The 24,964-nt window shown below is 38.1% G+C and overlaps 1 protein-coding gene across 3 annotated transcripts in view; it reads left to right on the top strand.

Annotated features, from left to right (window-relative positions):
- The window catches only part of LOC139728884 (GTPase-activating Rap/Ran-GAP domain-like protein 3), a 236,383-nt gene that overhangs the window by 97,485 nt on the left and 113,934 nt on the right, over positions 1 to 24,964 (top strand). Inside the window, exon 1 of one of the 3 annotated variants that reach the window (XM_071639819.1) lies at positions 19,668 to 21,145. The exons of the other annotated variants lie outside the window; for them this stretch is intronic. Coding sequence (XP_071495920.1) covers positions 20,817 to 21,145 — 329 coding nt within the window. The 5' untranslated portion in view covers positions 19,668 to 20,816. Of the gene's footprint in view, positions 1 to 19,667; positions 21,146 to 24,964 lie in introns of those variants that run through there. 3 annotated transcript variants of the gene reach the window in all.

The raw sequence follows: 24,964 nt of genomic DNA, 5'->3' as shown, positions 1-24,964 counted from the left end.
CTAATTCCCTCACAGTTTATCAAGCTGCGCTGTCTACTTCCTGGCATCGTGTCTTTTAAAAATCGATTCTCTCAACGAAAGCAGCATGCTGGATATGATCTTATTTCTTGGGGGTTCTTTGTGATAAGCCAATTTGAATCATGACAAAACCCCTTCATAAGAGAATGGAGTTCCTGTCTGTCGTCTCCAGAAAAAAATAAAGACTTTCTTTTGCTGATTTACTCATTGTATATACAAGTTATCACGGTGCAAGCAGTATTGAAGTGACAGCAGTATTGAAGTGACAAGAGGAAGTGGTGGATACATCATTTTCTAGACCCGTCATACATCATGCTTTATCTCTCAGCTTGATTTCGTCCTTGTCCCATTGAAGGTCATTGTAATCAGACCAGGTGCTAATATTCCATCTGGGTTTATCTTTTTCCACAAGGTTTGCAAGAAATCTTAATTAGCACGCTGCAATTCGACATGGCAAATGTCGAAACACTGTGCCTCGTCTGTGGCAAAAGGAATCAAGTGACAAATCGTCTAAATATGAGTTTTCAGTTTTAGATTGGACTTGGTGCGCCCTATATAAGATGGCAAAGTCCGAGAAAAAAAAAACTCATTCTACAGAGAGAGTTTTAAGTCAAGGCTTCAGAAGATTTGAGTAACTGAAGTGTAAATGTCACGTAAAGTGCCTTTATTTATTAGCAAACAAATCGCACTTTCCACTTGCTTCCACTTGTCAAAAGACGGTGAGTTTGATACCCAGTAATTTTTCTCTCCCTCCCCCTTTAGTCTGCCTTTCTCTCTTCAAATATAATAACACTGTTGTAGGTTGGTGGCCCAAAATCATTTGCAAGCAGTCTTGAGAGTACAGGCATACTCGTCTTCAAGCAGCATTTGTGAAGTCTCGGCTCAACTAACCTAAAACCTACCACCAAAAAAAGGTTGAATATTTGGATACTAGGGTTTTTTCTTCTTCTTCTTCTTCTTCTTCATCTTCTTCGTGTACTGGACGGCTGCGAGGAGCGTGCGTTATCTTGAAACATGAAATTCAGGTCACGTCCATATATGGGACAGACGAATATAGTTTATAATAGATTTTTTTTTTCAGGTCACGAAATACGAATCTCAATTCATGACGTCTAAAATGATTTGATGGGGGTGGCAAGCTTAAAATATTTTTCTTGGACTGAGTGTGGGTACTTCAGATTGTGTTTCATAATCCAGATAGTAGAATAATAGACTGGAGAAAATGATTATTGCACTCCCTTGTCCATTTTTTTTTCTCTGTCTCTTGCTGTTTATAACTTTTTCTTTCTTTATTCCCTATAGGTATAATATAGTATCCAAGCGGGGTGATTTATTTTAAAGGAGGGAATAGAAAGACGAGCTGTAATGTTGTATTGGGCTATATAGGTGATACTCTTACCACGCAAGAAATATAGATAATATCCCATATGTAAGACTGATCTACTCTGAATTACTTCCACATTCATACAAGTCTACTATTGTGGTATTGTATTCAGTTGCTTGTCGAGTGTCCGTTGTCCATGAGAAAAATCATATAATCGAATCAGGTCTGAGAAGAGATGAACACATAACGCGTGCTCATATTCATAAGCTGTGTTCGTATGTTAGACTTCCAGTCTCCTTAGCGGAAAATGTTACGTAACTGTTTCAGATCATCATACCTGCTTTGATTGATTAAATTGTTATATTACATCTGTAGGCCTATGGGGGAATGCACCCTACAAGCACTGCTTTTTAGCATTCCTCCCCATTTCCAGCATTTCCGTATACTTACAATATTCTGTAAACTTGTCATTTATTATGTATTATGATGAAATTTATGTATTCAATTTCTGTAATACATTTATATGTTTCTGTTGGACATGGGAAAAAATGAATGAATGAATGATTGAATGAATGAATGAATGATAGCGGGTATTATTAAAGCAGAGGATGCAACGACTTTACAAAATTCTTCTTTTAGGTAATGTTATTACAAATTTGGGGGCAGTATTTGTATGATTATTTGTATGTGTGTGTGTGTGTGTGTGTGTGTGTGTGTGTGTGTGTGTCTGTTTGTGTTTATTTGTTATTTCTTTTTTGTGAGAAGGAACAGCAGTAGCATTGAGGTATAGTAAATACTTGCAATCCAGTTGGTGTGGTTTGTTTTTTTGAGCGAAAAATTAATTCATTAAGGTTACAAACTTTACCGCAGAATGCGACAGTCTCATATGACTTCACAACGTGTCGGATGTTTATGTAAACGAGGAACGCTCAGAAAACCACGTGTTTGCTGATGAAGTTAGGTCTACCGAATTGCAGATTCTTACCGCAAACACTTGCAAATATCGTTAGTCTTCGGGTTGACATCATTAAAAAGCACTATAGACCAAATGAAGATTCTCTAATATTCTTTCCACTTTGTCTACATCTATCTTACTTCTGTGTCTCCATGAATTCAAACTTTGGCTAAATTCCACCTTTGAGGAAGCACAACACGCATGCTACGCGTCTGTTTAGAAATGAACCCACATGCACAACACATTAGCACCAAGTGACGGCATTTTCCCTGAAACCCTCCCAGTGCAACTGCGTCATTGGGTCTCGCTGAAAGTAGGTTGACAACGAAAACTCGCTATGATATCTGATCGCCTGCAGATGCAAACCTTGTCTCCTTTCACACCTAAAAAACGGCGACTCGTAAGCACAGGTGATTCGGTACCCCAGGGGGGCTAGGCGTCCATCATGATATGACAGACGTCTATACTGTTAGCTTTGGACGTATCGTTACGTCCTCTCTTGTCTAGAAATTGAACAATTATAAGTTTCGCGGTGTGTTTCATTTGGTTTGATTCTTATCGACATACCCTGCTAGAAAAAAAAACACAGTGTCCCACAGTGTGTTCACAATGTGTTCACAGTGTGTTCACAATGTGTTTACAATGTGTTCACAAAGTCGACTGTGTGAAAACGCTCGAATTTTAACAGTGTAAAGATAATTTTACACTGTGGTGTGATCTTCCACTGCAGAAAGTCCACATAGTAATGTTCTAGTTCACACTGTGAACTGATGAGTCACAATGTGTTCACAGTGTTAAAACGCTACAATTAAACAGTGTGAAGAGATTTCAAACTGTGTTTCACACTGTGGGACACTGTGTTCTCTCCAGCTGGGTATGCAGCTAAATAATTATTTATCGATTTTCAAATATATTCTTTGTTGTTATTCTTTGCATTGTTATTTTTAATCAAGAGAAAAAGCAACGCTTTCTGCTGAGTATTTTATAGCTTATACTATGCAAAGTGCAATGTCTCAAACGGAGTTTATGGTGGGAGAGGCCAACCATAAGCGAGGTTTTATAGAAACGTCAGTCAATGTTCTATTATTCTATTATTAATCTGATGGATCCGAGTCTTTAAAGAAAGCCTTACCAATTAAAAGACTTTCTCGCCTTACTTCAGCCTCAATACAAGATAAATGCCATCGACATTTTTAGCTGCGCGAGCCACATTTTTTTATAGGCGATGAAACCTGATTTAACCTTGATGACGTCACAATCAATGAGGGGGCCTTGGATTGGCTTGTATATCGCCCCCGTGTTAGCTCGGAGGAAGCTAAACTTACATGTAACCATCTTGTGTTGAGTGTCGCAATCGAGATTCAAAGTTGATCAGTCAGCAAATTATAAATTTAAATTAGCTTTCCTTCCGACAGCTCTCGACAGCTGGCTGCCTCTTGACGTTGACCCGAACCATGAGTCGCTAGAATAGTTTTTAGGTGTGAACTGGCGCTCGTACCGCGGGCACCTCGTAGACGAGAAAGCACGTCAAACAAAATTATACAAATTGCGGAAAACAAGTCGAGAAAAAATTGCATTTTGTCGCGGTGATGAAGAGAAAGGAGGAAAATCACCAAATTGAATTGTCGCATTTTCCCCTCAGCAAGAACTGTCTAGGACATAAAGAGTAGAAAGCTGGCATGACGGAAAGAGAAGAACAAACAGGGGGAAAGAGGAAAAGGGGAATATATTAGATTCACTTGCGGATATCACTCAGTGACAGATGAAGTGTCGGATATAGAAATGTCGGATCATCAAAAATCGTTCAAGGCTTCGAAGAGGAGAGGTTCCCAATGACTTTATCGTGATGGCATCTGGATTTCTGTCTTTCCTGTCAAAAGGACGATCTTTCCTGCTCTAGGTACCTCTTGCATTCTCATGGTGAAGACGTAGACTCCATATTGTTGTTTTTTTATTCTTCTATTTAATAAACTCAACCAATTTGCTTCATATATTAGTTCAGATCGTGATCGCTACGTTGAACAGACGTGCGCACCTCTGTATTTTCAATTGCGTTCAACCACAACTACTGTGACAACAGTGCACTATATATAGCACTTATTGGAGACGATTAGAACTTTTAATACACTGGGCGTATACACTGTGTAAGCTGTCACCGGTATACAAGGAACTACACGTGCTGAGAGATTTATCAGAGTGTATAATTCTCAGAGGTATCAGTTCTTGCTAGCGTAACAATCACTGATCATTGTGACGTGACGATGTTCATCCAAAAGTGTTTCTCCTTTTTGAGTGAAGAGAATTACGTAACAATGGGCAGATGAGACATGGTCACAGACAAATTAATGCATGTATATCCCTTTCACATACTGATTTTTTGCTTGGTTTACTGCCTACATAATGCATATTACATATAAAACGCTTACTGGACTCTGTAGAGGAAATTGACATTGATTAACACATACCGTTCTTTCGAAGCCAGGTAAAGTCAATAAAAGCGGATAGGCGACGCGAGAATAATTCTTCTAATAACATCTGTCTCTTAGAGATCGTAGAGCGATACAACGAAGGAGACAACATCCCATTTTTGCAATCTTAAACTGGAACAAACCGACTCTTCTTTCCCTCAATACAAAGGCTGCTGCAAACTAGATTCAGGACTATATTTCTTGCAGATTATTATTCCACCATCTCCATAAGTCGGCACGAAAAATTTGGGTTTTTGTGACAACGGGTGAAAATACTACAGCATTACATGAAGAAGAGTAAATTATAGATACAATGAGGCAGACTACAGCGTGTAGTATAACGTATAAAACTGCTGCCGTTGTTGTTTATAGAAAAAATATTATTATGTTACTGGGGCTCTGTTGAAAAGTAATTTGTTCCAGGCAGTACAGCAGTACTGAGATCAAATCAAGCGATATGTTAGCAGCTGAAACATGTAAGCGTTGTTGTAATTTAAACTTTACGCTTATAAAATGTCTCCACGAGGGAGCTCATAATAATAAAAACCTATTACGGTCTACACTTCGCGTCCTCGTCTACCAGATCAATATTGCTGTCAATTCCGCACTTATTTTTTACACTTTCATCTTATTTTCTCATCAGTTCATTCCAAACCGCTCTTATTAAGTTTAAAATCATTAAACTCATTAATTTCTACCTTGACCCATTTTAATACTTCACGATCAATAGTGTGTACTATTCATGCTTGTAAAAAAAAAATAGATAAAAAAGGTCACGAACTAGCGGGAACAGTTATAAATCTATGCATATGCCAAAGTACTATGCCTGATATTCCATGAGACTATAATAAAGAAAATATTGTAAGTCACGTCATCCAAGAGTGTGTCACATATTGAGAAAGGCCTACGTCCTCTCTCTCTTTCATCCTCTCTCTCTCTCTTACCCCTCCCTCTCCTCTTGATCTCTCTAACACACACATACACACACATAGAATATAATTATACATTTGTATATATATGCATACATATATGTATATATATATATATATATATATATATATATATATATATATATATATATAATATAACGTAAAGAGAGAAAAGCAGTGTCTGTCTGTCTGTCTGTCTGTTTGTGTGTCTTATACATCTGAAATGACGTCACACTATGTCTCTGTCTGTGTATCTCCTGTGGTTTTCTCTACCCCTCTCTCTTCTCTCCGTCTTGCTTCCATACACCTCTATCTGATATGGATGATGTTGTAAAGCCATTAGTCCCACCATGGTCCCACATCCCATGTACTAGTATCACATTTCACCTCGTCTCAGGTATCGAGCGGGAAAGAATATGATCAATTGCTGCTTGAAATAAACAGCCACACAACTCCTTGTAGTTTGGCTGAGGGGAAAATGCGCAAAACGCGGAATATTTGAAGAAGGCTTGTATTCTCTAGGGGGCCGTGAAAACATCAGTGTATACACGTCGGCTTCTGATAGATGCGTTTAATTTCCCCTATAGTTCGACAGGGGAAAGTTGAATGCATCGCTCACAGAGACACTTGTACATCTTATTCAGCATCTTAGTAATTGGCTATTCCGCCCAGGGGCTTGTTTAAACATTATCGCTCACCTTGCCAAAGTTGACTTAACATCAATGCTTGTAAGCTGTGGCCACGCTGGTATCAAAAGATGCAGATGAATTCGATATTCTCAGGTTGCTCTGACTGAGTCTGGTTAACACTGTACTACAAACAACAATATATCTCATGCTACTACAGTTGCTACTTGTAACAAAACTGCTTCAACTGCTACTGCTAAAACAAGGTTCTTTCCGGTTACTTTGTCTTCATCTCAAATATCAATACTACTACTACAACAATATTTTTCATCGTTATGCTGGATTATCATGTTTTCAAGTATGCTCTTCTTACCAAGTGATACCCTATGTCAGCCTCTTCATTGCTCTTTACACTTATAGTTGTTGAAACCTGTTTCTTTATATCTACTGAAAGGATAACACTCTTTAATTAAGTATTGTCAAAGTTACCACCATCATTTCTGGACCTCCCTGTTATTCTTCAACATTACGTGTTTTTGTTTCATTCCGAGATTAAAAGTACACAATTTGCAAGAAAAATACATAATACAGTATGCAGTATGAAGAACGGGGGATTGCCCGTTCAGTCATATTTGCAAAATACGACTATTCTTCCACACGGTCTTTAATGACGGAAGGGAAAGTAGTATCTTCAAAATATTGCTGGAAATTTGATTCATAGTTTTCACGCAACATTTACTTTCTGTTTCATTTTATTACATTTCGTTTCCAACCAAACTACAATTACAGTTAAACATTCACAAGTATGTAGTTATACAAAATACACCAGTAATTCGCCATTGATATAAATCATCAGGCATAGAGAATTAGAAAAAAAAAATATTTCAAACGCATCATATTTATTGCTTGTCGAAAAGAATTTGATATTGAATGATATGATCAGATGATGTTCGGGGAAAAGCTACAAGAAACGTAATCAAAGGGTAGGCCTGCTGGTAGGCATGATGTAATAAACAAGACATGGATGGAATATATCAGATTGCTCTCATGTGCTCTGTCAACCAAGCGCAAATTGTAATTTCGGTACGCGAGAAACAGGATGCAATGTACTTCCGGCGAGGAGTTGTTCATTGTATGTGGCCAGCTGATTTCCTCTCCAGTATCTCGTGTTGGGCATGCGCTTTAGAGCACTATCTGTTCTGTGGTCATTGGCCACCAAATGATGTTTTGAAACTACCATGTTTGTCCTGCGGTTAATCAGGTACCCCACATGAAATCAAAACGCTGTTGTATCAAGTCATGAAAAACATGTTGTTCTGGTCATTCTCGGCCATAATATGTTGATAAACAATTCTACCCTTCGTATTTTGACGGGTGGCTAGAAGTGAACGTTGATTGACTTGTGTCGGAGCCTGACAGTAGATGGCGCTGTTTGTATTTGCTCATCGTAGATTGAAGGCCTCTGTCGCTCATAAAGCACTCCCTCTCAGACTGGCTGGCTACAAGTTATTTTTCAAATCATGTTTATGAGTGAAAATGAACTAGTAACATATCGATGAAGAGCAAATGAACAAAATCAAATCTGGTCTTCTCACAAGAGTATTCATGGCTCATTCATTTAATGTTTCCTCAATCTGCACTTGATCAATTCTTATTTTCGATAGTAATATTGTTATGGAAGAAGAAAATACTAGGCAGGAGTAAATGCAACAGTCTGACAAGTTTTGTCCTCCGTGTACCTTTAGTCTCTTAAGTTCTCATGAAGCGGGCCTGCATGCTATCAGTACTTGAACGTTAAATTTTGAAATACTAAGTGAAAAGATAATGTAATTGTATAAAATTGCATTCCTTGACCATTTTGCACAGAAATAATTAACTGTCGGTCTGTTCTCTCCATTTCGTCTGCATCCCCGATTCTGGACAACGCGTTTCAATGCAATGTGATCGACGAATATCTACAGGCAAGTCTATTTTGTTTTTGACTTCCTATTTCCGCATGGTTTCAAGCTATAGATACAAGCACTGTGCAATACGTGCATGAAATAAACGCACTCTTACAAGGAATATTTCTCGTAATGAAAAGATTTACTTACAGCAGGATTTGATTTTAGCCGCTAATCTTCACCAGAACAATGTAAGACAAAACCAAGCAATCACTTCTCACTCATGAGCAATCGATTGAGCTCTCCTGAAACTCGATTTTCATTGGACAACCCAAAATAGAATTCGATTGCTTTATGTTCAGCGATCGATACTGAGTTTAATGTTTCCGAGCTAAGACGAACATATTGTCCAAATTGTGGTGAAACTGAATACCAGTAAAAGCTTCAACATGTTTCACTTTGTTCCGCTACAAAGTTGTGCAAAATATGTTAAAATTTGTTCTGCGATGTATCGAGGTAAACCAAAATCTTGCACAGTTCTGCTCTTTACACCTCTCTCGGTTTTTTTTTTCTTTGCCGTCCTCTCCCCCCACCCCCTCTCACAAACACACAAAAGCATACACACACACACACACACACACACACACACACACACACACACACACACACACATACACACACTCTATCTCTCAGTCTCTTTGCATCATGTATAAATAAAGTCTACGTGTACACTTTTTCTTCATTAATATTTAAAGCATTTTTCCCACATAAAAATCCCCTGCAATCTGGATCTTGCAGTAATCCCCTTCAACCCCTATCCCCCCCCCCCCGCGCCCAACACACACACACACACACACACACACACACAAAAGAGAAAATGAAGTAAAATCCAGGTTCCACCGCCGCTAGGTTAGACAAGATGCACTGTTGCAACTTTGAATCTCTTCTTGCATATCCTATGAATATTGCACTTTTGTGTTCATATCAAATTCTTTGCATGTGTTACACAGGTGGCTATTGAAATAGCCAGTTATTTCTCCTTTTAGCTTGTTGTATGTATACCTGGATGGACATAATAAAAGTTTCGCTGCCTGATATTTTTGTTTCATCCCGCTTTAAATAGGAACATATTATGCACTATGTGATATGCGCTATATAAGCACAATTATTATGCACTATGTGTTATGCGCTATATAAGCACTACACCGTTGTTGTTATTGGCAAATATGGAACTATGGAACTATCGAACTATGGAACAGCATCCCATATATGACATTAAACATGCAAGCACCATCAAAAACTTCAAAACATCCTTAAAAACTTACCTGTTTTGATAGTAACATGATGATTGTTAGACAATGATCTATGCACCCTACTGTCTCAGTAATCTGTAATTATGTTTTTCTTTCATTTTCATTCTAAAGTGCGTGGTAGAGACATTGGAAAAGGTATTATGTGCTGTATAAGAATATGGTAATAATGATGATAATAATAATAATAATAATAATAATAATAATAATAATAATAATAATAATAATAATAATGATAATAATACCAATGATAATAGAAGTTAAATAAACCTAACAGCGAAAACAATAGCTACTGTTCTACTTCTTTATTTATATCTATCATTGAGTAATCTGACGAAAGATCATGGCATACTTGGGAAAATAATCATGAATATAATAACGTATATAATAATTATACCTATTTACATAATTATATATAAATATGTATAGTTAATTACACTATACATGGGAAGAGGGAAAGACACATAATAGTTGTGAATAGATTTTTCTTGAAAAAAAAAATCACTTTAAAGTGTAGAAATACGAATGTCATTGATTTAGGATAGCTAGACACAGAATCACCGACTGAAGACCTTCCAAAATGGGGTCTAGGGCAATTACCCCCTGGGCAATTACCCCGGACCCTTCCCCTTGCCCTAATCCTAATCCTAATCCTAATCCTAATCCTAATCCTAATCCTAATCCTAATCCTAATCCTGAACATAATCCTAATCCTAACCCTAACCCTAACCCAAACTACTGACCCTAAACCTAACCCTAACCCTAATCGTAACTCTAACCTTACCACTAACCAGTATTTAGCCGGGGGATGATTGCCCCTTGGGGGTAATTGCCCAGATACGCCAAAATGTTGCTGTACGTGGTCTCTGTGTTGTGCTGCCTATGATACTAAAAGTTAGATAATGTGGTCGTCATCTCCTCGAAAATAGAAGATAATGATATTGGCATCAAAGTTTAGAATGCAATATGGTAGAATCTAATATATTCGTTTTGTCTTTTCAGTTATGAAACATTGATAAACCCGTTTGACACACACCTCTTTTCAATTTGTCATCCAGCTATGACTAAGCCTGCTCTTTTATGTCGAAATAAACGAGCAAGAATTTAAAGCTTTTTTTCATATTTGATGATGTTGCTTTGTGTAGACTTACCTGGAAAAGGCGATTATTGACTTCAATAATGCCATACGAATTACACTGACCTCAACTAGTGTGTTGTTGATAAATTTGTCCAATACGGCGGTGAGGTGGGTCAATCGGCGGCGTATCGGCCTTCCAATCGAATGGCTCGACGGGTGAGGGCGCACTGCCAGGTTCGAATCCCAGCGAGTCTTATTGAGTAATGTTGTGCGTTATCGTTCCGTCCCTTCTAATAGAGGCACAGCACTCTTTCGCTCGGATAGGACAGAAAATGGAGGTCCCGTGTGTGAGAGAGTCACAACTCATCATTCAATCATCGCAAAGAGCACGGTTAAAAATCTGGTGAAATTATCAAGCACATAAAGCTGGACCCCATGGAAGCAGCTGAATGTGGGCTATTCAGCCATCTTCTCAGATGGAAATGAAACGAAGCAGACAAACATGTTAAAGAATGAATATTGTAATATTTCTTTCATACGTTTATTTTTGTGCTTAAACTGTTTTGTCGACAGCACGGATTAGCTTATGACGCTCATTTACCTCTCAGATGTGTCAAAATAATTGTTTCACGTATAGTTACTCATAACGACATTGCTTTTTTTGTGAGAAATCGACACGTAAAAAGTATTAAAAATTGTCCTGTGCAATGTTCCTTCACAATTGGGAAGCAAGCAGACAAGAGTGCAGATGCTTACTAGCGCCCTCTGTTGGCAAAAGCTTGAACATGAACGAAAAAAAAAACAGCAACAGTTTTAATGTTGTAGCTGCTGCGGTTGCATTGGAGAACATTACTGTGATGTTGTCTGAAGCGTGATACCGACGAGCTCCCTCTCTCGCCGTATAGACGAGCAGTGATTCAAAGTAGACTCTTTCGCGCAAGTTTTGACGGCACTGTTTTGATGGTACATATGTATCATTGATTAAGCAGCTTACCGCACTCTGCCCCTTTTCCTGTGAATGGAAAATTTGTAGTTTTTCGTGTATGAATAATCACTCATATGATATGAATTGAGATTATATACGCCAAACGCAAAGAATGAAAGCAGTATTGTGTCCAATGACTATTCTGAAAAAAAAAAAATAGATGGTGAATAATCTGAATTCATTTATTATGGAGGTTATGGATAAAGGTTTTTATATGTCACTCCGAACATCTTTTTTTTTTTTGTCGTCCCTTCACGCTGACTCAGTTATTCGGAGTGATACGCTGACGTATACTGGCATTAATCGCAATTTTGAATATTTTGTTGACCTGTTAATCTACCTTTGTATAAACGAATTGATTTGTACAGCACCTTTCGTGTAGTGTCAGATTAACGGCGAATAAGTCAACCCCTGAAGACTACAGAGTATACTTGACCCTCAATGGTCTTGACTTGTTAACAGCAGGTACGTCGTCAGGGCCAATGCTTGACGGAAGCAAAGACGTATGGACAGACAGACGGTGTTACGTCAATCTACTTTCACCATGTATCGTCTCCCTCGTGAGCCCCATGACACCCCATCCTTTAATTACCAGGGCTAGACTGACCTCGTTATTTCATACGGATTAATCAGTTGGTGAAGTGGTTGACGTAATACGGTCAAAGAGATTGCGTACACGTCTTGATGTGGTCAGCACATCATAGGCCTGATTGGCAGGAAAGAGATGTGTTCTTTTACCAGTCACATGTATCAGTCCATCATACAGAAAGAGTGTTAGACAGCACGAGCCTTCATTGCACACCGATTAATTGCCAATCAAATCAGATGATTATACTCTTCGATCTGTGGAAGCACAGTCGTTCTTGCTGCTGCGTTCATAAGATCTCGCTGAAATACATCCAAGATTATTGTTGTAGCTTATAATTATTATCCCCATTCAAAGTCATTATAGGATCGCAAAATGAAAACTCTCAGAACACTGATAGAAATGGGGAATATAACGCATTGTTTTTGGAAGCACAAAAAACAGCCCAACACAAGACATCAAAAGAGAAGAGCCAGAAAGCCTTCATCTCTCACACAGAATACTAGTATTTATTGAAAACTGAGTTGACGTCCTTTGCTTTCATCCTTTCTTTTTATCTATATAATCATATTTACGTCATTTCCCTTGTCAGACTAGATTGTTCAATGTTACAAGAGATCGTTGACCTTCGGTGACGTATGCATAAATAGAAATGGACAAGTGCGACGTCCTGGCAATTTGAACAGGCTGTATACTTGCTTAATGAGACATAAGTTACGAGTAAAAATATCATGTATACACGATGATATATCACTGTACATTAGTGTATGAATAATAGGACTCATTCAGTGGCGGTCTTCTCAGCAGTATGCATGAAATATGCACATAGTGCATGGCCGAGCATGCATTAGTAATAAATGCTATTTCGGTATAGATACACTCTACTCCATGGAGGAATATCAAAGGCCGCAGGGAAGTCTATATTTACATGATTTTATTTGCCAATATGGGTTTCGCGGTTTGTTGTTTTCATGAGGTTTGTAGTGAGGACGTTTTATTTGTTTTATTTTTGTTGTTTTGCTATGTACCATTAGATTTACTCCTGCACCCATCAATTTAAATAATAAATGAATTTATGTATAGAGAGGCATGTTTTCTAGGTGACAAGAGACCCCAAAGGCTAATATGAAATACGCACAGATATCGGTTAATAATCCAAAACAAATACATTTGGGCAACGCAAGGCACAGCGGCTAACATGTTTTTCTTCTATATGATATAAATTATTATTACACAATCTTATAGTTTCTTTTGAGATTCGTGATATTATTCGCATTCTTTTGATAACAGATTTTTAAATGATAGATTATGATGCTCTTTTTCGTAAGAGTTCTATGACATTTGCCAGGTGAGAAGTTGTTGTAATGTTTATGCGTGCGAACGAGCAGTTCCTCGATAATGTCACGTATTTCAAAGATATGTAATTGTTATAATGACGATATATTACGCTCTCTGATTAACATAGTATGGATAAAACAAATAAAAGTATTTGAATAATTTACTGGCTTGTTAGCCAAGCACAGAAAATAGACGAAAAACAAAACACTCCAATGCAAGTGCTTATTTCTATGATTCTCTTGGTTGAACAGTGTCATTAGCCCACAGTGGAGTCAATTTAGGTTTCAACGTAGGTTTCAGACCGACCAATTAGAATGAATAAATAAAATTCTTCAAAACTGAGAGTGGAAAGAAATGTCAGCTCCATCGCAAGCAAAAACGACGGTAACAACACATCATGCCAATGTGTTTTTCCGTTAATGCTGAAGTTTTTAGCTTCATCGACAATTCACGCCACACCGGGTAGGGTGTGTCTGACGTCACATGACGCCAGCGATTCGTGGGAAAATTGCTGATCCTTACAGGTGGCATGCACCACCCCCTCTCCCCTCCCCCTCCCCTCCCCCTCCCCCTCCCCCTCCCCCCATCGACTCGCCATCAAAGATCTTTATTTACAAAATAAAAGAATGCGTCAATCTTTCAAACTCTGATTTGTGCATAGATGTTGCTCATTAGATGATAACTAACAAATAAATTGAAGATACAACTGTAATTTACAGTAGGGTGGGTTTTCAGCGTCATTATATTATTATGTGTAATGTTATCGTGAAATATCACCGGTATTTGCCTAAACACCATTCACTGCACGAGTAGATTTGATGTTTTCAGTTTCGGTGCTGGTGCTGACGCTGGTGTTATCTCCAAAACCAATGCAAACAATTAACCTAAGCGACACCTATTATCGATCCCAACTCTAGTGTTATATTCACACGACTGCAAAGTCACACAGAAATGGCAGGGCGAAAAACAGAAGGTGATTGCACTTTTTTAAGTTTGAGTAAAATATCAAAAATGCAGCCATTAATGCTTTGTATAAGACAAGTGATGTGGAAGAACAACCAAAATGTCAGAAATTTCTTAACATCTCTTTTCACTCACTTTTCATGGGATTTTGTTTAATTTGTTGTCATCAAGAGTACCTTTAAAATCAAGAAAATAGTCTTACTTAAATGAAACTTAAGAATACCATGAAAAGTGTATTTCCCTTAATCATGTTAATGGTATTTAATCACAAAAAGTATAAGCAGAGCCTAGTTATCTGGGTCCCGTTGCATAAAACTTTTTTAGCAACCTTAAAAAATTCAGGTTGGGATTTGCCCAACCTGAATTTTTTAAGGTTGCTAACCTAAGAATGTAAAATCCGTTGCATAAAATCTCTGGTTGGGAGCTTCCAACCGGAATTTTGTGATTTCAGCCGGAAAAAAATCCGGTTGGAGTTTTATGCAACTGGACCCTGGTGTGGTCCTGAACGCATTAAAAAAATGTCTTCTTCTCTGGGCATAATACATATTACCTTAAGTCATACTAAACAGACATTTTACAAGAAAAAAAAAACAAACCCAACAGATATTCAAGCGGGAGTAATAGGAGGGCCTTGCTCATATTGTATCCAGCTGTTATCATGGATACGATACAAATTAACATGAACGTGACGTCAAAATACTTCAGATGTTGAGTTCATTGTCCTTATTACCACATACTTATAGAATTGAACACTGTTTATTTAGAAACATTGGTCACTTTTTCTCAGAATCTATATCTTATATCACTGTGTTGTCATGTCAACAACCATATCATTATGATATTCATGTTATGATTAAAATAATTACATGTATATTGTTATAGAATAGTATATCATTTACTCATTATTTATCTAGCGATCCACGTCCGACAAGCTTTGCTTTTTAGTGGATCACTATTTTCCATAATCGAATTTATTTTCCGCTCGCCCACGAAGTATTTATACAGTGTTTTTCCTAAATATTGTACATGTTATATGTTGTTCTATAATTTGTCTCGTATATATATTACATGAACCTTTTGCAAACGTTTGAACAATATTATTTCATCACATGTATACTTTGTACTATGTTTTTTGATTTTCGATGATTGGAAATAAACTATGATTGAATTATAGTAATTTCTGGACTGGACGTGACTACAAGCAGCATAGCACCGCACAACACATGTAGCTAGACATTTAAAACACACGTGTAATAATTGCTCCAGTGTTATGTTGCCATAGCAACAGGGTTGGTGCCCTTTTACCCCAACTAATTCAAGGGAAAAGGAATGTTTTTAGTTGCTGAGATCTAAGGTACCTTAAATGTTTTATCATTTGGTATACAATAATTGCTTTTCTCTGATATACAATTTCCAAATTTGGAATTATGTGATAAGAGCTAAAGTGAAATTTGAATAGTCGCTTTTCGGCGGCCGTTTTGATGACGTCATTTGAGCAGGCTCCAAAAAATGAATTTCGAGTAAATAATATCACGTATGACAATGTCAGGATATATACTCCCCCCCCCCAAAAAAAAAAAACAAGATAAAAAGAAAGACTTTGAGAATTTTTGACTCTATTCAAACCCTATTAGTTTCAACATGTCTTTCTCTCACGTTGACGGACTAAAGGAAAATTATCAGTGAGAATGTAATACCACGCGAGACCTTTCGATGAATTATTGTACTAATGTGTCATTAAATCGACAATAGGATAATGATCCAACGTGACGGGTATTCCTAGTTATCAGTCGTGGATTTTTCAATCGCCTCACACGGCCGTATGGCAAGCCGTTTTAACATTTAATTCTATTTCTTGATATCAAGAATTCATTTCTTGATATTAAGAATTGCCATCGGTTAACAACACAAAATCATTTCTTGATATCAAGAATTCGACTTCTTGATATCAAGAATTGCCATCGGTTAACAACACAAAATCATTTTTTTGATATTAGGAATTCGATTTCTTTATATAAAGAAATGCATTCTTGATATCAAGAAGTCGATTTCTTGATATCAAGAATTCATGGCTTGATATCACGAATTCAATTCTTGATATTAAGAAATTAATTCTTGATATCAAGAACTGAATTCTTGATATCAAGAATTCAATTCTTGATGTCAAGAATCGAATTCTTGATGTCATGAAGTCGAATTCTTGATGTCAAGAAAAGATTTTGTGTTGTTAACTAATGGCAATTCTTGACATCAAGAATTCATTTCTTGATATCAAGAAATTGAATTCTTTTCAAAAAGTCGAATTCTTGATATCAAGAATTCATTTCTTGGTATCAAGAATTCGATTTCTTGATATCAAGAATTCAAGAAATGAATTCTTGAGATCAAGAAATCGACTTCTTGATATCAAGAAATTAATTCTTGATATCAAGAAATTAATTCTTGATATCAAGAATTGAATTCGTGATATCAAGAAATCATTTCTTGATATCAAGAAATCGAATCCTTGATATCAAGAAATGATTTTGTGTTGTTAACCAACGGTATTTCTTGATATCAAGAAATGAATTCTTGATATCAAGAAATGAATTCTCGATATCAAGAAGTGGAATTTTTGATATGAAGAAGTCGAATTCTTGATATCAAGAAATAGGATTAAATGTTAAAACGGCTTGCCATACGGCCGAAGTTTCCTCGCACTAATGGTCCAAACGATAATTATACTCATCACGAGTAAATTGACACACTCATTCTTTTTAGACATCAATACCTTCATGAAAGGGGAAAAAACGCAAATTCATGGGTATTTCAAATGATGGACATTTCTGCGAGTATGCAATAGAAGAAAAAAGAGCAGCACAGGATGGATATGTAGTGATAAGATATTAGTGAAGGGATGTTATGAAAGCGTTAAAATAAGAATGTATAAAATTATGTATATGGCATGGGAGACATTTTGTCTCGTAATGCAGCAGTTTTGTCATAATTGTTCCATTGTTGTCCCCTTTTTATCATCCTCTGTTCTTCAATATCTTCTGCTCGTGTCATGTATATATTCCAAGTTTCAAAGTAAAACACCTGGTAATGCCACTTATAGATAATTTCGTATGAGACACACTTCTTTTTTTTTTCTGTCGTGAAGACTTTCCATTAATTAAAACACATAACCCCACCCAGTAGGAAGATGTATCCCTTGATATCAAAACAACTATGAACGTGTCCGTTCATGGCGAAATTTGAAGCTAGAAACTGATCGTTGGTATCATCTCTCTTATACCCACTTTCGGTCACATGACTTGATCACATGACTTGATGAAATGGGTCAGTCGGTGGCAGTGCAACGTATACAATATCATCCATGCCAGATCTGTCATTTGAGAAGTACGCACGCACATAATGCTTTAAAGTTGGCAACGCTGATGTCACATAGATTTTTCAAAGCTATTTTTTTGTGTGTGTGTGTGGTGAAGAAACAATGTAACAGCGACAACAGTTCAATGCCACTATCAGCTTTATATGTTCAATAGTCTGATTATAATAAGCTTTATTCTCATTGATATCATTATTGTCGATACTGACTTAGTTCCTATTATTCTTATGAATATCATTCTAATTTAGTTAGATTATTAGTGATAGTAGAAGATGTGATGGTGGTTGTATGACAGGTGGTGGACACGGATGGTATAGTGGTAGTAGAGGAGACAGTATCGCCATCACCATCTTCTCTACTCTTATTCCATTCTATTTACTTTCACAACTTGAACAAAAGATAACATAACAGCATGAAAAGCATACAAGAAACATGACAGCATATTACACGCAATGTGCAAACGAATGATACTACGTAAGAATCATGACATAATAGATTTAGAGTGTAAAGACCAACGACTCGTCATGCAGAGCCGGTGGCTATTTTTGGCAGTCGGTGGGAAACTTGTGTTAAAACCCTTGTAAACAGATACAAGACATGAAAAGGTTATATAGTCTATAACTGATATCCATATTCATAATACAGTACATGTTATGGGATCATACCGCCATAATTTTCCCCATGTAGTCCACGTCATTCCAATATCTGTATGGCTGAGCTGTGTTGCACTTAAAATGAAAAGAATAGCAATCCCTACAACCAAAGCTGCGATAGAGCTTGTCAAAATCAATCTTTTTCTTCGCTGATTGTTTCAGTTTACTGTGTCCTCGATATAACACTGGGGTGATATCCTGTTGTTTTCTTTAACTGCAGTAAAGACACAGACACTGCATAATCTTGTCTGAGGAGTGTTTATGTGACTGTGATGGGTTTAATGACCGAGAGAAGGAACTCGTAGAGCTTGATGAACCTAATACTCACCTGTCTTCCTTCCAACATCCCACTGGGTGGCAGCTAGGAGGCTTCACAGAGGGAAAAGAAAAGAATCATTTCCTTTCCAACGTCTGCCAAGTCCGAGTTCACCGGATTTCTTTTTTTTTCTAGGTTACTTGAGTTCAAAGTCTCTTGAGTCTCAGTCCACGTACATAATCCCTTGTAGAGATTTTCTGTTTTGGATCATAAGATCATATCTTTCATTTCTTTTTATCATTTTGTCGCATATTTTCAAACGAATTCAATATTCAATCCTTGTGCTTTATGAGAGTACTAGCCGTAAGTCGTTTTTACTCCATATGAATAGGGCTCACTGCCTGTTTAACTTGTTTATTGCGATAACACGTCATGGTGGTTTCCCCTTCCAGTATAGGCACAGCGTAGTTCTCTCTGTCTAAATTGAAATACCGCCACCAACGACCGTGGGTGAGCATGCCGTTCACAGGCAGTCCACATTTTAATACTTTACAGCAACCTGCAGTATATTACATGTAACAAGGAGAGTCGCCGAGCTACTGTCGGGAATAATTAGTTCGGTTGGCGAGGCAACAACATGGGACTAGCAATACGGGATTTAATTCTTACTTGCCGAGTAGTCAACGACTTGCAACCGATCAAAATAAACCGGGTGTTCATCGGCAGCTCTGGCTAAACAGGGAGCAGGCGACACATGCATGGTGTAAGGAGGAACATTTCTTTGGAATGGTGGATGACAGCTCACAGTCACAAATTAAGTGATGACTCGAGATCGAGAGTACCACCAGGGGAAACACAATAGAGACCGGGTGGGAACGAGACGCCGGGGGTTCGTTCTGGGGGAAACTCGCCCGCCCAAATCAGCACGAGGGCTGTCATTGCGTGTGGACGTCACGGCTTGTGTCCTGTAATGAATACCTCTCAAATATTATAACTGTGTTCAACGAATTTGCTTTTTGTTTGTTTTATTTTCCTTTTTGGTATCACCTCCTGTTTATCCTACTTTCACCAGGTTCGTTATTTTGCAAAGGGACTTTAATGATCAACCAGGAAATCTTCGGTCACTTACTCTTGTTTGCAACGGACACCACTGGGAGATATGATACTGTTGATGTTGTGCAGTCACCTTTTGTTTGTGGGGAATACTGGGCTGTGATGTTTTTAGTTTTGACGGAAAATTCATCGCATCGGAGAGGGAATCGATCTCTAGGGTTGAGATTCACTATCAGTTTTAACAAGGAAAGATTATATCTGTGCAGTTTTGCGAGGGACGCCTTACTGGGTTAAAAGTCAGTCGAACTCCACACGACCGTAAATGCGCGTTGGAGCACGCTCGCACTGATCAAACTCACCAGCTGATATCGCCCCATCTGTCAGTCGTTTGCCTCACTAGGAGTGTGGCTTTGTGCTTACCGAAGAGTGCTGCGGGACAGTAGCTGGTCACAGGGTCTCTGGAAGTGTCTATCATCTCATCCTAGTTGATTTCTCTCCTTGGCGTGAGAGAACAATCCAGGAATACTTAAAAGCCGTCGATTTTCAGATATATTTCGTCTTGGATTGCCTTTACGCATGAGAAGACGCGTCATTTTTTGTCATTACACTCTACTTTGTACTGGTTCTACTGGTTGCACTCAGTTAGGGCATAATAATGTCTCTTTTTTGTCTTTTTTTTTCTTTGAACGATTGTTGATGATGCGTTCCTTCTGATTTCAGTCAGTAGAGTGTTTTGAAGCACTGAAAGTCTGATTATGACCCCGTTATACCTACAGCTATCGGTGGATAAATTTCGTCCAGCAAACTTTCTCTATCGGATGGGATAATAAGCACGGAGTAATGAAGTAATGCGACTTCATCAGCCAGGTCGAATTCACTGTGTACCACAATGATTGCCGCAGAGTACGGAGCCTTCGGTCGTTCTGAGTAGCGTGTTTCGGAAGCTCAGAAAGTGACTATTGTACATTCTTTAGAGGAAATAGGCCAACAAGTCAGGATTTGTAGGAAACTTGCAATCAACATGTACTCCTTTTTGCACAAGCGTCGGGAGTGCGTGATCAGCCCGCTAGCCCGTCCACTCTCCTCGCTTGCCTCCGGGTCGAGCAACCGCTCTGAGGTGGTGAGCCCGGGCGGAAGTCCAGGTGGTGATCGAGACCGTGATCGATACATGGGCGCCGCAGGGGTCAGTGTCCGCTTCGACCACCGGAACGTCCACCGACAACTTCGCGAGAGCGACGACATCGACATGTTGAAGTTGTCGGCGGAGTCCCTGCCCGAAAATCGGCTGTCGAGTTTCCAGGGGAACGAAGCCAACGACCTCAGTCCGCAGGTTCGACGTCGAGCTCAAAGGTAGGTTACGATGACGACTGGAGGGAGGGGTGCAAAAAATAATCCACATTGGTCATTGCCCTTGCAAGAGTTCAGTGAATGTGTTTACGCCTTACGCTGGTTTCTGTTTGCTTCGAGGTAAAATAACATACTTCCTTTAGTTTCTGTACTGCGATTGACATTTCCGTGAAGGTGTTGGATTACTGTTGAGTGTTCTGCGCATCTCCAAGAGTACTTGCCTGTGTTTGTTTCGATTCTTACTTACTACGGACATCATGAGTGGGAGATAATTACCGGCAATTATTCCATGTCAAAAGGTCAAGCGCAGGAAAGCGTTTTGATATTTGATCCGATTGAAGAAGACACACGCCCATAAGCACTTTTCGTTTCTACTTCTTCGTATGGCACATTGTGCCTGGTTGATACAATGCGTGCCTGGTTGATACAGTTTGCTGACTATTGCTAGTCGCTTTGTGCAAACCACGAAGGATCAGCATCATTCACCCGTTGTCTGCGAGCTGTCTCTAATGCCTACGCTTGTAGCTTTGCTTTATTGATAGCATGTGTAATACCTCTGTTCCAAAAAAAAAAACAACGAAATCAACGAGACCAAAAGCATAATGTACTTTTGTTGTTGGGTGTGTAGTTAAATGAGTGAGCACAGTATACTTATACGTGTTTTCCTACTCAAGAACAAGGTTCAATACAAAATATACATGCATGCGTAAGTAGATAACTATATGCCACATATGGATTCTTGTCTTGCAGAGTGCATGGGTGTGAATTAGTCATTAAATGAGCAAAAAGGAAGCCACTCAATGCCATGACGATTTAGTCCTTTAAAACAGTGCGACTCATCATGCACATTAAGTTTTCCCTTGCATGGTATGTTGTACATCCACCATCAGCGAACACACACACACACACACACGCACACATACATACAAAAAAACATGTGTTGTACGTTCGGAATGTCTGTATGGCTTCAAACCAACTACTTTGGCTGGGGTCAAGGCAAAACATTGGCAGGGTGGATACCATCACCCTCGGCCTCGGCCAACGCCCTTTCCTTGGTACGGTCACTGTCACCATGTCGTCACCAAACGTTTCCTGTCGATATAAAGGGCGTAGATTGTTTCTTTACACGGACATCCTTCTGTGATGGCTGGATGAATAAAGAACGTCATTTCTTGTCTCTTCTTTAAATCGTATTTTTTATATCTTATAGTAAAGTGATTTGTTCAAGATTAAGTCAAATCTTTTAAATTTGAGGGATGGTACATTTAACTGTTGCGATATGAGCGTTAACGTTTTCTCAATGGGTTACGTGGGAACAATTATTATTTATCGAAAATAATGTAGTACAACACTTCTTGCACATTGTTATTTGCAGGAAGATTTCTGGTACTTCTACTTCTTCAAAAGACCGATCTTCTACGCGTGGTGTTTTCCAAGGCAATACTATGAGGGAATCTGATATAGCGATAGTGATTTTCTCTGTCAGTGACAATATACAACGATCCGATGTGTTCAGGTCCGCATTATGCGCAGACTATGCCAGTAATACCCTATATTGAAGGATTTTCTACCGCCAGATGTCATGAATCTATTTCGTACAAAGAATACATGTGTGATTTTTATTCTCTCAACTCTATCATTATGCTTCAAAAGATATGAGTACGGGCTTGCTATGAGCTAAGGTTTTCTAATATTCTTTATGCACACGAGTTTATACGTCCTGTGGGTTAGTAAGGCGTGTTTATACATTAGGTCCTTAACCTTAATCATCGATGCATTCGTCAGTAGCTCTACTTTCGGTTTCTTCCTTTATTTCCTGGTTCGGATGTGCTCCGTGTAAACAACATACTATACTCGGGGTTTGCCATTTCAGTATTATTTAGCCATGTTCGACATTTAGTGTTTGTATCCTGACGAAGGGTAAGCTAGTACTTTGATCTGGCCATTAGCAACGTAATTGCAGATAAAAGCACCACTCTTCTTGGCGTGAATCCAGAGCTTATAATGGTTCGCTGCTCTAGTCACACTTTTTCTTTCTGTAGTCAAGACTTAATCTGCCTGGCGCGTTGGTGACCAAATGATAGCGTATACATACGGAAACCCCGACCATGAAATTAACATAAAAGGATATCATAATATATCAAGGACCGCTTCTTGAAAGTTACATTGCTCATGCAGCACTCATATACCATAGTTATGGCAATATGGAGGGGTATGGAAAATAAGAAAAATCATGTCAGTTCTTCCTTGGGAAATTTGTTCAGGATTCCCATTTCATAGATAGGAATATTATATAAAATTATGTATATGATATGAATATTATAAGTATAATTGAGACTCTGGTATCAAATTTTGATGTATTTAATCATTCAAGTAGCATTCATTTCGCAATCACAAAATCTACAAATAGTATTCATTAAGCCATTCTTGTATAATAACATTTAAATCTATATTTGGCTTTCAGTTAATTACAGTCACAGATGAGCAATATGTACAATGGAAAAATACTAGTAAGATACCAATAAAATATCAAACGATATAACAACCAAACTCTCTTCTGTTATCGCGTCTTTCAGTGACCTGCTAACTGGCCTGAAAACCTTTATGTGGAGTTTTGACAGGTGACGATCCGTCACGCGCTTTCTTGACATGAGACCAGGGGCCTTCTCTTCAGAGAATAAAAATCCTGAAATAACAGATAATCAGATGCAAGCCTGGTGTGACGTGAAGCTAAAAGCAAAGATAGCCAATGAAACGGTCCATCTTTTCTATCTGTTCTTCATTATGATAATGACAATGAGAATGAGAACTCTTAGAGTAGTAGCATTAAATGAGACTATGTTTTGATAATAATAATAATTTGCAAAGCATTCGTTTATCTGATGTAGGCCTATATAGATGGTATGAATGATGGAACTGTTATACCACTTCAACTACAATACACTATACCACATCCACTGACCATTATTGCTATACCACTACTACCAAACACTATCCATAACAGCAATAAAGGTATTAACAGTGAGAACAAGGAGAAGACGAGAGACAGTGGTAAGAAACTTGATGGTCGTATTAATTATGATAATTTAAACATGATGATCATGAAAATATTTTCATAAAACCGTACTCATGAAAAGATTACTCAATCAGCGCTACAGTGTTCTCAACAAACAGGGATCGTGCGATTCATTTCACTATGTATGGGTTACATTTACAAAGTATGTCTCAATACAGTGGGAGATATAATAGATGTGTTTCTTGTTTGTTCGGGTTTTTTTTTTCATTACTGTGGATTACGACTATCCATAGAAGATTATTCAAACGCCCAGAGCGAGAAAAAAAAATAGCAAAGGAAGAGAAGCGCTATAGGAACACAGTCTTGCGACACGACAAACCTGGAGATCAGGTGAATTACGGTTGGACGTACCATTTTCAGATTATGACTGAGGTAAACAAAAATTGGACGTCCGTTACAAGAAAATTTCACGACTTTGGAAAAAGTGATTCTGGGCTGGAAATTGGCAGAAAACGTAACGTGATCTATCGACGAACAGTCAAATTAGATATTGTCTTTCCTTGTTTTGTTATCACTCCAGAGACAATGTATTTAATCATATTCAACATCTATTATTCATTGAATTTCCATCCAAGTTATTCTTGACCTCTCAGTGATCTATAAAAATGTATGTACTTCAACTAAATCCTTGAAATGTTGTTATTTATGAAAAAATACTGCCTGGCTTTCACCCCGTTTTTAGAGCTCTATACTAAAAGACAAAAAGTCAAACCGAGTAATTATTGACGAGAACTTTTTAAGTTTCT

Source organism: Diadema antillarum, unplaced genomic scaffold (genome assembly GCF_040938485.1).
Source record: "Diadema antillarum isolate AM-2024a unplaced genomic scaffold, OU_Dant_1.0 seq00000204_RagTag, whole genome shotgun sequence".
NCBI classification, from domain to species: Eukaryota; Metazoa; Echinodermata; class Echinoidea; order Diadematoida; family Diadematidae; genus Diadema; species Diadema antillarum.
The sequence above is the reverse complement of the archived record's forward strand: the minus strand, read 5'-3'. Positions and strand labels throughout refer to the sequence as shown.